Here is a 15,941-nt window from a genome sequence, read left to right as displayed (position 1 = left end):
TGTGACAATATGTGAGTTTCAGCTGTTCCATGTGCCACTTTTTCAGCACTGTTGAAGTCCTCAGTGTGAGGCACTCCATCATATAAATGGGAACAAGCTGCTGAGCATCAACACTTTTTGGAATGCAGCAAGGTAACATCCTCACATGCAGAATAAAGCAGGCACTTAACTATGGACATTCTGCAGCAGCATATTTGGCATCACAGTTGTGCTCCATCCAGGGCTCCAAAAATAAAACCAATATATCAATAACTGCAACAAATGCCCTCACCCTCAGAAAAATATGCAGTAATATTTTATCAGATATAACAGACCTATTAAACTGAATAAACATTTGTTCACCAAGTAATTGCTTTTTCTTCTCCAAATTAACAACTTGGAGAGGTGAGAAGTTGGGAAAAGACAATACACAATGACGAAAGTAGAAAACTATCAGAGGCCCACAGTTAACATACATATATTCAAACAGGGTGTCCCAGCTCAATGGAAATCAGTATGACTTTGCTAATGAGGCCAAGATTTCACTCATAATTTTTCAATCCAGAGTATTTACCATGAATTTCAGAATTAGTTTTAGGTATGGTCAAGAGGCCTACCTATCCAACTCTGGGAAGCTGTTATTACTAAACAGATCTGAACACTTGTTTTCCAAAAAGCAACTATTTTTTTTGAGTAGCTAAAATCAATCCAACTACCCTATCTTCTGTGTCTGCCTGGAGATGCTAACATTTAATGACAAACATAATATGCCACAACGTCCCTAAGCCGCTGACTGCCAGCATCAGTTAGCATTCACCTATGAGAATCACGGAATCAGTTCAGGTTGGAATAGACCATGGAGATTGCCTGGTTCCCCACATCCTTGCCCCACCACCAGACCATGGGCAGTTTAGAAGACATTAATTTTTTAATATCTCCAAGCATGGAGCTTCCATAATCTCTCTGGTCAACCCGTTCCATTGCTTGACTTCTCTCACTCCAAAATTTGTTTTCCTCACATCTAACTGGAATTTCTCTTGCTACAATTTGCACTATTCTCTCTCTTCCCTTCACTGTGCACCTCATCAAAGGGTCTGGCTCTTGTCTTCTCTGTATACCCCTATAAAGTGGCTGAAGACAACAATGAGATTTTGTCTTCTTTCGTTAAACTGAACAAACCACTTGTCTCAGTCTTTGCTAGTATGACATGAGCTTCATCCCTCTTAACACCTTGGTGATTCTTCACTAGATTTACTCCAGTATTTCAGTGTCCTTCTTGTGCTGGGGAGCCCAGAACTGTGCACAGAAATCTAGATGCAGCCTCATAAGTGCTGAACAGGGAGCAACAACAAATTTTTTGACGTGATAATTACATTCTTACTAATAGAGCTTAGCATGCAGAGTTGGACTTGTTCACTACAGGGACAAACTATTGACTTATGTTGAACTTGTCCACCAAGAGAAGAACCGCTTCATTCTCCTCTCAATTGGCCAGCGAATGTTCTCGAAGACAGCACTGTGGCCTAGATGAACCTTTGGCCTATCTGAGCGTGACAGGTCTCAGGTTGTCAGACCAGCTCCGTATGAAGACTACCAGGGCAAACAAGTCTCTGCAAGTCTGGACAGAAAGATGCCTCAGATGAAGCATCATTTTTTCAGTCAAACAGTGACTATTTTCTCCAGTTGACTAACAAGTATTCTGCCCATTATTAAAGTTAGGCATACAGCCACTGAGATATTTTGGTATCCTTTTAAACTGACGTTGCAATAAATGCTTTGTGGTATTACTTTTTTACCAAATTTCATTTTGAGATTTTGCATATGAGTGTTAACTCACTGCAGAAAGTGAAACTGACTCTTTTTTTCTGTAAGTGGCATTTTCTTCTCAGACCTTCAAGACAGCTTTGATATTTCAATACACAAAAACCTTCAGAGCTTCAGCTGACCCCCTGTTGTGTCCCGCTTGTAGTGAGATGCTATTTGCACACCGTACAATATGTCACAGCATCTCATCAGAACTATATCCCTCCTACCCGAGTGGTCTGGGCAAGCCCTACAAAGCTTAAGGTCTGCTGCTCAGACAATTTGATTCAAAAGTCCTAATCAAAACGCCTAAACATTACCAGAAAGAAAACATTGACACCATGGTTTTCCTGCTATGGGGCATAGAATAAGCATCAGGAATCCTTTCAATAGCAATGTAATTTTCAAATGCTAAGAAAAATCTGATGCAAAATCCACCTCTCATTAACCCCCTCCAATGTCCAAAAGTTCTCTCTTCCTTACTACACCAGTCCTCAGAAAATCTTCCTACGTCAACTCAGAGGACTGGACACAGATGTCTATATTCTTCCACTAGGAGGATAGGATTGATCCCGAGGTTGCGTCAGACTCTATAGAACCGTATTAGGCAAGACAATGAAACTAAAGTGGCAGATTTCCTCATACCAGTGTCAAAGAACTTGCGTGTTCTGTCAAGCTGCAGTTCTATAGTTTCAAGATATTCTCAAGCACCTTGCTTGCTCAAAACTATTCAGACTATGAGTACCTTCTGGGTTGTTTTGGGTTTTGATCTTGTTGCCTAGTGTTGGTAATTGTCCATCAATCAATGAACATATCCTGAATATTCTCTGTGAGTTCATACATGTTCTATGTCAGGTTCTTCAGAAAAGTTTTTTGCTTTCCAAAACAAAAATTTCACTGACACCCTAAAGCAGCAGAATCAAGACCAACCTCAATTTAAATCACAGCCTGTCTGATGTGTTCTTCATCTCACAGGAATATGCATAGATGTCCAAGTTAAGAACAAATACAAATTTAAAATGAAATCACTAAAGTAAGAGCATTTAAAAAAAGAATCTAGAAGCCTCCACCTCAAATAAGATCTTTACATAGCACGGAACTGGAATTTGATAGCCTCTATTTTTTTTTTTTGTCTTATTAAGTGATGAGAAATTAACCATTTATTTACTACCTACATTCTTTAAAGACAAGATGATCTGTATCCTTCTTGGTTTCAACATGAGTTAGTGGGGCCCAAGGTCTACTTGGCCTATTATAACCTTTACTGTAAGAACTTAGTCCCTGTGAAATTAGTAAATATGAGCTGAAGTCTTGCATGGGGAAAAAGCCCTTGGCTATTTTGCAAGGTGATCACTGAAATACTGCGAATTGTAATGGTGCACAGGGATTTTTCATATTGAGAGAATTTGCACATCTATGTTGTAAATCACTAAAGAGAAGGCAATTCTGGAATGATGGGTTCAAACAAAAGTTTAGGTTCAAAAATTCACATGATTTGGACTTTATGAAAATTAAGACTCAGATCTGAGTTTCCCATTGGGACTCTATCCCTGGTCTGTACCATAAAAGCCAGAAAATTATGGCCATTGATTAAGTCATTAACACACTGCTATGTTGGATTTGTTTAAAGAATGCCACATGGTAAGACATCTGCTTTGCTGGAAATAGCAATAAAGGATATGGGCAAGCAGAGGATCTTCTCCATATCCTCATGACAGCAAACCAGGCAGTAACTCAGCAGGATGCACAATGGCCACCCTCTTTGCTAGGCAGTGACATGTAGTGTCTTTGCTCATTCTGTCACAAAACATTGCTTCTGATCTCTAAACTGGTGGAACTTCAAAGCCAGAAGAACACCGAAAGATCGGGACATCTTCTGGGCTGTGTGTGAAGGTGAGGGTATTCACATGAAACAGACTTTTGCAAGCAGCAGCTGCTTTCACAAAGCAGTCTGAAAGGGCTCAGTGCATGGCCATACTAACCAGCATCACTTCTATCCACAGTCAGTGACAAGGGTCTCCAAAATTTCAACAGAATAGGACTTATGCATTTCAGCTCTACTGGTATGAATATTTTGGAACACACCCAGTAAAAATTATTTTTTGCTCTGGGAATTATATTAATCTCTAAGGGTCAAGATGACAGTGACAGAACAGCAATACATAATCACCTTATTGAGTCACTCCTTGAACTTGCTACTTGAGATGGAACAGTTAATTAAGCTGCGGATTAGCCAAAGTACAATACATCTCCTTTTATCAACACAGTGCATGCCGTGACGCTCATCTTCGCCCTTCGTGTTGTACAGAAGACATTCTTATTGCCACTACCCATGGGCAACACCTTCTTCTAATTATCTTCTCTACAAGGCGGATTTCGTCATCAGGGTTCCTGCTCTTTGTGCGTGCATGTATACATATATATATATCTGCCCTCACAGACACACAAATCCGCATTTAAGCTGAGTGTACTGGAATACTCAGAGCACAGATTGGCTGTGAAACAGATCAAGAACGCATGTCTGCCATGAAGATAACAGGTGCCTTTGTGCTTCTCGCCCTGGCAGTTCTGTGCTCAGCAAGTGAGTAACCTTTTTTAATTTCTGATATATTATAGTTCTAATGTTCAAACAACAGAAGCTTCTCAGTCTACTGGGACAGTAAGCGATGGTTGCTGGACTTGGGTGGCAGAAAGTGAAATTTTATGCTTGTGCACTATTTAGCAAGCAATATTGCAGCAGCTTTACAGTCTCCAACTTGTGTAAGTTAAATCCATATTTTGCTAGTGGTGTGAATCAGAGCTGCATTCTGTGTTGTAACTAAAATTGAACTGTAAAGCCTCAGAACTACAGCAGGTTTTTAGCTTTTTATTTGAACTATCTGAGCAGGGAGCTTGGAGCTGGTGAGGTCCTTCTCCTGCCAAACTGAGCAAGCAGGACACATCATGCATAGGACACATCATATGCCTGCGAATGACCTCTTTATGATGTTAGGTTGCCAGACGGGAGAGAGCTCTGAGCGCAGGTTACTCTGTGGTAAAATAAGGAGCTGGGAGAAATTTCTTGAGCATTCACTTGGTAGGGTTTTTTTTAAACAAAAACTTGCAATAAAAATAAAGATCTAGAAAAATAAGTAGAATAACTGAAAGAGGAGAGTCCAAGTCTTCTTTGCTAGTAGTATAGCAGTTCAACAGCAGTATGAATGGTAAAGAAGCAAAACAATGAAAATGTTATAACAAAACCAAAGTTATGAAACAAAACAGTGTTTCCATTTTAAATAGCTCTGAAAATTTTGCTTTGAAAATTTTCTCAGAATGCCCATTTCAATGAAATAGCAGGCTTCTGATGGAAACTTCTTTCAGACAGTGTTTCATTTACTGTAGATAAATAAATATTGCTTTCAGAAGAATTCAAGCAAATCACTTCCTTGAACTTTCTAGTTTCTCCTGTCTGCATCAAAACATTATGGGGCAATACTTTTTGAACACATCTTTTTTTTGGCATTCACTCCCAAATATATAGTGAATACTAAAAGGTTACCAGAGAAAAAAATCATATCTTTTTTTTTTTTGTTTTTGTGGGAGTGGGTTAAATCTGATCCAATTCCAGAATAATGAAAGCTCAATCAAACTACGTCTGGTGACATAGCCTGAAACTTGACATGGAGCATTATTTATGTTAGTTTTCTTTACCCTGGACAGCTTTATTTGATGAGAAGATATAAGCAGCTCCATGAAAGGAAGTTTCAGTGGAAAGCTTAATGGATTTATAGATCAAAAAAGCTATAATTAGTCATTAAGACAAATGCTAAAGCCTTATTGCCTTTCAGATAATAAACATTTTCTTCCTGCTCCTTCTGCACAAAAGCCTCTGCCTGATAACTTTTATCCCTTGGAAGCCACAGAATGACGATTACAGGACAGGAGGAGAACAAAATACATTCCTTAAAACAGTAACAAATGTGTCACCATAATGGAGGCATGCCAATATTACTTTATTACTTTCTGGGAGATATAATTATAATTGTTTTGAAGTAGCTTTATGAAGCCCCACCTGAGGACAGGGTTTCATTACATTAGATGCCATATGTATGCAAGACAGGAGCCAATCCTTCTGCCAAATAGTTTTGAAACCATATCAACTGGCAAGGGAAACCACTTCTTAAAGTGGTATTATGATCCAAATTGCATTATTGTCATTATATTTATTATTACATTTTAATGAAGATATTATCCTCATTATTGACAGAAAATAAAAGTATAAAAGGACCGTGTGATTTGCTTACAGCCTCAGTCATGCTCAACAAATTTCATCCTAAACAGACCTGCCATTGAACATAAAATTGACTCCTGGGTCTTCAATCTTTCTCTGGTGAAAAGCGGAAATTACCTCTAACAACAAAGGCTGTTCTAATTGCTGACACAGATTTCTAAGGCTAACGATACAATAAGGTCCACTTGTTTAATAGGTCCTGACACCTGTATCTTATTAAACACTGAAAAACTCTGTCAGTTATTTTCAAGGAGGTAGGAGAGTTGGTGTTGCTGGAGGGACTGTTGTTAGTGAAAGCACCCCAGTTGCAAGCTGAATGTTCAAAAGCATTTTTTATTTTATCTTTTGTGATTCTGCTTATATTGCAGATGCTGCCAAACAGAATGAGGTGAGTAATTTTCTCCTTTATTTCTGGATAAAAATATATAGTTTGTAACATGAGATCAGGAAAAAAAAATATCATATTAAACATTAATTAAATGCTGCCAAAGTATTGAGATTTCAGAGAGCAATCCCTGAGTTTGAGATATGTGGTTTCTGAACAGTTGCCCTGGAAACTTCCAGATGTTTTTACCTGTAATGTAGTCTGGGCAAGAAATGGGGCAAGGCCAGATTTTAAGTTGGATAAATAAAGATTTTAAAAATGTTTATCTAGTGATGACACCATAAGACTTTCTTGGTGTCTTTCAGATTCCAAGCCATGTACCTAGAGATTTTAATTTCTCTCTGGCTATGTTGGAGTGTCTGTCCTGGAGTCAACCTCTGAAAGAAACGAGGCATCAAGCAATAGAAATCCTTACTCAGCCAAGCAGAGACAAGCTGTGCGGTGGTCCAGTGGACAGTAATAGGGAGTGGAAAACACACAGAGAGCTGCTCCCATACCAGCACAACATCTACAGCCTCTGACACCTAAAACTACACCGGGACATACACACTCTTCCAGGAATAGCCTGTTCCACTCTCCACACCAAACCAAATATCTTACCCATTTTTCCAGCTACTACATATATATATATATATATATATATATATATATATATATATGGGGCAAGTTAACCTATTTTATAGGTTTTTTTTATTAGCTGGGTCTTGCCTCTCACAAGTTGGTGGTTGAACAGTTTTTAAATAGTATAAATTACAAGCCACAGAAATTCCCTCCCATGCTGCTGCCTCTGCTGAGTTATGTTGTGGAAACCTGGCAACTCTGTCAGGTTTCTGACCTGCTTTGGCAATTGGGGCTCAGTGTGCTGTCTCAGAAAAACCTAGGGAAACTAACATCCCATATTCTCTCTCCTTTTTTAAGTGGGACACTGGGTTTAAGCCCATAATACCCAAGAGAGTTGTTGGCTAGTGCCTCTCTTTGCCACTGGAGACATCCCGGTCTGTGCTGAGCCCTGGCACAGGGATGGCCACACACAGCTCCTCACTCTTCACCCGCCTACAGACCCCAAGCAATGTTTAGTGTAAAACTAATCATATCATCTGTAATAAATTCCAGGGTCTGGATGAAGTAACACTCCTGTCCTTCACTAAGAGCTGGAGTGAAGGGGGAAAAAAAATCAGGTCATAACAAGAGAACAGCAAGGCTGGGTTCTGTTTTAAATCCTTTCACCAGTGTAAAATGCAGCAAGAGTTGATACTTGTGCAATAAGGAGGCACAAACCCTTCCCAGCCTTGAAAACTAATCTCACCTGAATTTACTGAAAAATTGCAATTGGGCAGAAAAACATATGAAGACTCACCTTTCCTGTAGTTGGAAAAAGGGCTGTATTTTTTTCCAGTGACTGAATTCTCATACAGCGAAGTCCATGAAGGTGCTCAGTCCTGACACGGGTAGTGTCACATACATCTCTGTCAGAGGAATGGGGTTTTTTTTGAGATTTAGGCTCAGCTAGTATAGATGGTGGAGCCCCATTGACTGCTGATGTAGAGCAGCTGACAAATTTGTCCAAATATTTCATGTATTATTTGTGTAGGTGAATGGAGAATGTGACAGATTCAAAGCAAATTGATACTGTATTTGCAGGTAGACTGCAGTGAATACAGGAGTTTAGAGAGAGGAAAACCTATTTACTGTGAAAGACTCTATCAACCTTTCTGTGGCTCTGACGGGAAAACATATAACAACAAATGCTCTTTCTGCAAAGCAATCCTGTAAGTACAATACTACATAGTTACTCCTGAATAAGCCAGAATCTGAGTTTAGCTGAGTTATCTGGTATTTCCGCTCCACCTAAGCACTATCATTTTTTTCAGCATAGCTACTCTTCTGCTTCTTTGCTCAATCTTTACAGAATAATGGTTTCTCCCATCAAGAAGGTCCAATTGTTCTAAACAAATGACTTTGTGTGAATACCTTCCTATTCTAGCAGAAAGCGTAGAGGTCAGAGAGTAAAGAGTCCAGTGAGCAACACAGGGCTAACAAGACACCTGTACACAAAATATCTTGCTTTTTATGGACAAAATAAGTAATTTTGAAAAGAAAAATGTTTACAGATCAGTGTCTTCCTGTCTGCTACAAATGTTGATAGTGTCTTCTCTGTTAGCAAGCTGTTGGCTCAGGACTTCAGAGAGGTTTTAGTTTACAACACTAAGCTTACTGTCTGCAACGTCTATATCCTTCCTTTCCTTTGCAGGAGAAGCAGAGGTGCCTTACATTTGAAGCAAGCAGGGGCATGCTGAATGAATTCTGCATGACAGAGAAGAGTGCTGCGAACAGCTTTACACTGCCTTATCACAATCTCTTAATTTAATTTTATTCATCCCACATGTTCTGATGACAGCGAACAAAGCACAAAGTAGGCTATTGAACTGTGCTCTGTCATTTGCTGCTTCTCTCTGCTCCAGAGTGTTGGGATCGACACTCCTGTCCTCCCTGCAAACCATTTCCTCAGGATTTTCAGGAGCATTCTTATTTCTGTAGCAAGCTGGTTTCCACGTGAGCTCTTCCTTATACTTTTGTCTCCATGGTTAAAGTTCAAATCTTCTAAAAATGCCATCTGATTTTAATGGACTCAAGTCAGTGCAGTCATTGCCTCTGCTTTCCTTGTTGGCAAAGTGTTTTCTTTCATTAACCCAGAACCTTTTGCAGATGTTTCTTTCCAAAGGTTTCAGCTTTCCTAGGCAGTACTTTAACTCTTTCAGTTTTGTAGATACATTTTAAATTTTCATTTTTCTTCCAATGTTGTACAATTCTGATTCATGTATGTTGTTTAGCTACTTAGATTGCATAGTTATTAAAATAAACATTAACTCTTTTTTCTTTCGTCCATCGTGACCTTTCTGTAGAATATGTTTATTGCATCCATTATTCACAAATAGTGTATTTCCCAAGTTACAGAAGATAATCACAGAGCAGGAGCTAGGGCCAGATATTAAAAAAACAAAGCCTGGAAGACAGAAGTGGTAACACTGACAATATGCACTAGATGGCCTCATCTTACTGGAATTTATCCTGTGACCTGGCTCTTTTTTCCTTCATATGAAACAAATCTGGTAAACTGTGGGACTGTAAAAGCTTTAAGTCTTGTCATTTAAATGTGATCATCAGTGATTCTGTTCACCTTTTGGTAAATTGGGTGCTTTCAGACCTGAAGATGTTTCTGTTCTGCTTTTACATCTGTATTTTCTTCATTATTAAACTAGTTTGTCTTTTATGCTTGAATCATCAGCCAAGGGAATACATTTTCCCAGAGTTAAAATTTATTACTTTACTGAGCTTACACATGAAGAAAATTTTGGAACTGGAATGTGGGTATCATTTCTGCCTGGTACTCCAATTGGGCTGGAGTGGGACTCGCACTTCAGAAGAACATGAAGTGAGGAAAGGAGCCCTTGTCCTTATCTTTGAAGGCAAGACACCAAAAAGCTCAGCCACGCCACTGCTGGCTGCACATCCCTGTAGCGTCAGGCAGACTGTCTTCTGCAATGCAAGGACTAAGGGGGTTTGTTGGTCTGTGGTGTCAGTATGTGCTCGTTCTCCTGGCAGAGCTGAGAACATCACTCTCACTCTCTGTAGAAGAAAAAGGGCTGTTGAGCTTTATATTGGGAAGCTAGGGACCATTCCCAAGTAGGAAAGTGGATGAAGGCACCCTGTTTTGGAATCTAAAATAATTTAATAGCAGAGATGTGACTAGACTCAACTAGCTGACTTCTGGATGAGAGGGGCTCTGTTTGATTTGCCAGTACACACTGATGTGACCTTAGTCCCTAGTTGGATTTATAACAGGAACTGGCTGAACTATTTTTATGCTGGTTGCCTATTACACTCAGTGCATCTGGAACATCTGGTAGAATGATAAGATTGAAAGCAAGAATTAAAGGAAAAATTCAGGACTAATTAAATGCTAGATTAAGTATGTAAATGGACTGTTATTTTCCAACCAAGTAAACAACATAAAACATTAATACTCCACATTTCTACGTCAAATACTACTAAATAATGAGTGTATTTAACAAGGAACTTCTTTTTCCTGATTGTACAGTTCCCTAAAGCATTGCATTTCTGGGCAAAATAGCAGTACTTGCAAATGTTACATAATCTTTGCCAGATGGATTTCTTAAGATTATTATATGCTGCTACAAGTCACTGGTGTGTCCCGTGAAACCACAGGTAGCAGAACAGGAGACTAAGGACTGGTTTAGGGGTGGAGTGGGGTTTATTCCCCACTGTGGGAGAATTCAGACTCCTTTCTAAGGGACAGTGGTGCTCTTAGTACATTAAAAACTTAATGTTTAAGATCACTCAAGGACAACTTGAACTGATGGGAGGCTACCTGTGACCTTGGCTTTAACTCTTATCTTTCAGAAAGGGGAAAATGGGCATTTTATTTTCTAGCCAATGCATAAGCAGAAGATATTTGCTTTGATGCTCTATTGAGGTTATCAGTTTAGAACAACAGTATTAGCCAAGTGCCAGGACATAAAGAGGATTTTTTTTTAATGAAAGTTGAAATATATTATCAAAACAAGGTGATATGTAACAAATGCTACAAATGTCATAGAAAAAAACCAACCAACCAAACAGGAAGGTGGAGAGCCATGTGTCCATTCCCTCTCCTTGTTATCTCCTCAGGCTTACTTTAGTGTACAAACCAGAGCAATAGAATCTTTGCTGATTCCTAAGGATTCATCTGTTAGCTGAAAAAATCTGTAGTGAAACACACATTGACCATATTGCCGCCTTTCTTTTCCCATGATTGCTTAGTGGAGAAGACTAAGCAGCCAGTACTCAGCTAAGCCATGTGCGTAAGAATCACGCAGGCTGAAATACCAATAAAGGGTTAGTTGCAGAAGGCATCTTTTTATCTTTTCTATGAAATAAAGGGGCTGGAAATCCTTGTAATTCTAACACAAGCAAAGTCACATGGACTTTTTTGTGATTTATATGGTTATCTTCACACTCTTTCAACCCAGCATGAACTTCTGTGTTGGAGTACACTAGAATGGTGGCATATATTATGAAAATGATGCTGTACACTGGCATTAGAGGTTTTGTCCATTTTTCTCTGGTCAAAGATAGGGACACTACATATAATTGAAATATTTTCTAAAAATCTTCAAGAATCTGGCGAAGTTGCAATGTCTTGAAGTTGCAGGTAAGATACCTGACTAGAAAAGCAATGCAATAAAAATCATCCATTGGGTCACCAGACTATTCAGGTACTTTCAATACATTATTTATTTCTTCTTTAGCTAGATTCCTCATGCTAGTACCTCCAGCATGAATTAGATATGTTGCTGGTAAAGAGGTATATGCAAATCTGTGCTAAAATAGTAAGAAACTGTTGGTTAGTCAAAAGTGCTCATGACCTCTAGCACAAGAACAGCAAGTCTTAGGGCTGTGTGCATAGATTAGTAAAACGGGCAAGTCAGATGGCTCTGACTACTCTCTTTGGGATTAGGACATTAATAGAACATGAGGATATAGGCTGGTATTGAAACTGAAGATAAATCAGTGGCAGCAAAAAAATCTGCAGGTATGAAATATTATTGTTCACCAGCTGGAGCTGTTTCCTGTTGAAACAGATAAGCTGAGAAAGATAAGGAACCTAATTCTCTTAGTATTGAATCAGAGGAATTAATGGGGGGTGTTGGAAGAAAATTCTTCTGTCTGTCCTAGGACACAGACTAAAGCGACCACTATCATGAATTCTGTTTATCTGGAAACCAGGTCCTGGCAATTAGGCAGTAAGAATGCAAATGAGCAAGATAATATTGTAAAAGCTTCTCATAGCTCAAAGGCTTGTGGCTCTGGACAGTCAACCTAAAAACATTCTCACTGCATGTCAACTTGCCCTGAATGCATTTTGACTGACAAAGATCAAAATGAGAAAACAAAGATCAACTTAAGAAAACAAAGTCAGACTCTGATGTTTCATCATGATGGCAGAAAATCCAACAGATAATTTGGGGATATTTTCTGCCTCCCAGCTTGGCTTGTTAGAGCCTTATTGGATACTCATACCATCTGCTTTAGTATATTGAGATATTTAACTGACTGTGTTTGTGGACCATTGCTAAGATACCAAGTTTCTTATGCAGGCAAAGCATGTCCACATGGGTGACTAAGAGTCCTGTAAGTCAGAGGTCTGAAATAGACGACCACAGATCCCTGGGACTCTAAAATGTTTCTGACAATTTTGGACATGAAACAATGAATGAGAGCAGCTGGAGAGCAATACTTTTCAACATGAAGTGCTTGTACTTTTTATCAGCTCCTGGTAGCATCGTGTGCTGGCCCATAGCTGCAGGTAATGTGAGAAGCATATCAGCTTTTGGCACATACCAGAGTAAAGAGCATGTTTGCAAATTGCTGTAAATGACATCTGAAGAAAATGCTGCAGTGGCCGGCCAATCTAGACAGTCAAGTTTGTGTGATGGAGCAATGACATAGAAATACGGGGAAGAAAAAATGTACGTAGCTTGCGTAAGCTGATGAGACATGCTCAGATTCTGTTTGCTAGAAAATAAAATAGAAATAGTCAGATATTGGCATTGAATGGAAAATAGAACAGATCTTGCACTCATTGAGGATTAGAGTTTTCAAAACTCAGTGCTGAAAAGTTTTGGATGTACTTATTTATATTTGGAGCAGAAGGAAGGGCTTTCACAGTAAGGTCTTCCGACATTTTCTTTTTCTCTTCTATGCTAAGAAGTAATGAAATACAAGCCTGAAAATCAGATGGGTTGGATTCCCAAAAAAGAAAATGCCAGTGCTATAGTTAAGCTACTTTACTTGTCCATAAAGCCCGCGCTGTATTTTCTGATATTGTTGTTACTATCATTTTCTGATACTGCTGTCACTGTCATTGTTCTAGCGTGTAAGTACAGCTGATGAAGAGCACTGGTGCTCCCTGTGCTCAATATACGAGGTGGACCCTGGCCCTAAGACCTCAGAGATTTTCCTGGAAAGCAAACTGTTAAGGGGGTACAGAGCCACTTTGATCAAAGCCTCTTATGTATCAGAGATGTATGGGTGAGGCAGAGCCAACAGTCAGCTCTCCTGACTCTTACATTAGCAATTACCTTCTTGAAGACATCAAGGGCAAGAGGAAAAATTGCCAGCTGTGCTCTGCAGTTGCTATTGCATCAATCATTCTTTAGATCAGACCAGAATCCCATGTCTCTGGATTGAAGATAATACCAGGTGTCTGACTAGTGAAGTATAATTGAATATAATTCACATTCAACTGGCTTCATTATGGTGTATTGGTGTCTGGTCAGACTAGAGAGGTACGTTCTAACTCTGCCCTAAAACCAGTGCAATACTGCTCAGGCTGTTTACACTAAACAGCTCAAAATGTTATCTCATGCTTGTGGAGTGTTTTCTAGTTACTACAGTTATTTGGTGTTTCTAGGTCTTGTAATGATACAGAGTATTTGGAAAAAAACAGGCCCTTAGAGTCATGACTTAGAGAATGTAAGCAGAAGACATTTTCAACTATTTGATCTTAAGACCATAAGATCTTACTCCAAAGATTCTACAACTTGTGGCTGCTAAGAGAGCTGGTAAAAAAACCTGTCAGCATCAAAATACCAGTGAAGTTCTCAACCCCCAGCACTTGAGTTCAGCCACGTGTCAAGAGGAGACATCTTAAAAATTCAAGATTTAATTTGCATTTTTAAGGTAATCGCTTGCTTTGGAACATTCTTCAGATGGCTCCAATATTTAAAAAAAAAATACATGGGAGAGAATTAAAAGCAAGTCTTGAGCTAAGGGAATGAGTAAAAAAATAGGGTACGGTGCTAAATTAGCATTTAATTAGTATATAAGTATGTATTTACACTAATATGAAAGCATAGCAAAAGATTGAAAAAATAACTTTTCCTATGAAATTTGACATCTTTAACAGTAAAGGTGTTTGGAATGCTATCCCATCACTTTTATACAAAACGTGTAGACTGCCACATGCTCTGTTTAAACAGATATGTTACCCTCTCTCCCCCAAGCTTTAAAAATTACAATTCAGAAAATCAGAATACCAAAGGTATGTATTTCAGTAACGACCAACAATCAAAGAAACTGGAAAGGAAACGGGCGACTGAGGAAATCCAGGTTTTTTTTTAAGAAAAATTTGGAATGTTGATAAGTTTTTGCTAGCCACTGCATATGTAGCTAGTGTTTAACTTTGTTATGGTTTGGGATGGAGAGCATTCATTGTTTCAGAAGATTAAAGCTTAGAAACATCTCTTTAGGAGCCTGGTTAGGATTGTGAGTTTGTGGGTTGTAGAACTTTTTCTCTAAAGCACAAATGAACGCATTAATTCCCTCAGGTCTTTTATCATTGATTCAATAATACTTTTATTGCAGAAATAAGATTGTAAAACCTCCCTAAAATATAAACTTGTAGTATGTATGGCCAAATAACTTCCACCAGCTCTAAATGAGCGGTCTCAACACCCTGGGTAAAAGGAAGCAAAGCCAATGCTCTAATGTTAGTTAAAGAAACAATAGCCTCTTAACATTGCAAACTTCTCAGTAGTGCACTACATTTAACGCAGCGTGCTCTTTCATTTCGGATTTGATTAAGACTAGAACTGTATATTTATTGATGACTGGTCAGCATCTCTAGTTTCTAATTGTTTTGCTTTGAGTTTTAGTTTGGATATCCTTGAGTGACCCAAACTCTAAGCGTTCTTATATGTAGCAGTGGAGAGAGAAAGAAATAGAACCAATAAACTGCCTTCTAAGATCCACGTGTAACTGATCTACGTGATAAGTTACTATTCTTCTGTTAAGGAAAAAGGATGTTTTTGTTTTGTGTTACCTGTCTTGTAACCACCTAACTGTTCCTACACTATTCTGTTTATATGTAAGTTTAAGTGACAGCAAAACCAAACTACCCTGCCCAAATTCCTTAATTCAGTTTAATCTCTCGTGTTTTTTCTGCAGTCTCATTGCTACTAAATTCTACCCCCGCCTTTGGGTGAGGAGGGCAGGAACAAGCATTGCTAAACTGCTATTGAATGAACTACTGTTTCCCTTCTCATTTTCTTTTCAGAGGAGGCCTCACTTGTCTACCTGCCTCATATTTTGGGGTCTAAATTTTTGGGCGTTGCTGTTGACACGTCTAAAATCCACACTGATTGCCGACGAGAGGGTCTGTCGCTACTTTGCACAACTGTTACCAACTGTTCTGTGTTCAGCAATAGCACCAGTGGTACCAGTTCCTCTCATTCAGCAGCCCAGTGTAAATTTGGTCTACCCTAGAGATAAGAGGAACAAAAGTCTTTTAGAAACCTTTAGGCCTGATGTAACAAGACTAGACTAAATGTAACAGGAACTTAATAGAGAAACAATAGCTATAGAGAGACTGGACATGAAGCAAAGTGTGATGGCCTTGGTTTGCAAGCTGGGAAAGCAGAATGTTCTGCTAAATGAAGAAAG

The 15,941-nt window shown here is 38.9% G+C and overlaps 1 protein-coding gene across 1 annotated transcript; it reads left to right on the top strand.

Annotated features, from left to right (window-relative positions):
* The first annotated feature begins 4,248 nt into the window (after positions 1 to 4,248).
* Positions 4,249 to 9,193, top strand: LOC136107593 (ovomucoid-like). The gene is made up of 4 exons (XM_065848714.2): positions 4,249 to 4,363; positions 6,421 to 6,440; positions 8,079 to 8,206; positions 8,689 to 9,193. Exons 1-4 carry the CDS (start codon positions 4,300 to 4,302, stop codon positions 8,732 to 8,734), a joined length of 258 nt encoding a protein of 85 aa, XP_065704786.1. The 5' UTR covers positions 4,249 to 4,299; the 3' UTR covers positions 8,735 to 9,193.
* Positions 9,194 to 15,941: the final 6,748 nt, after the last annotated feature.

Source organism: Patagioenas fasciata, chromosome 14 (genome assembly GCF_037038585.1).
Source record: "Patagioenas fasciata isolate bPatFas1 chromosome 14, bPatFas1.hap1, whole genome shotgun sequence".
Classification (NCBI taxonomy): domain Eukaryota; kingdom Metazoa; phylum Chordata; class Aves; order Columbiformes; family Columbidae; genus Patagioenas; species Patagioenas fasciata.
The sequence above is the reverse complement of the archived record's forward strand: the minus strand, read 5'-3'. Positions and strand labels throughout refer to the sequence as shown.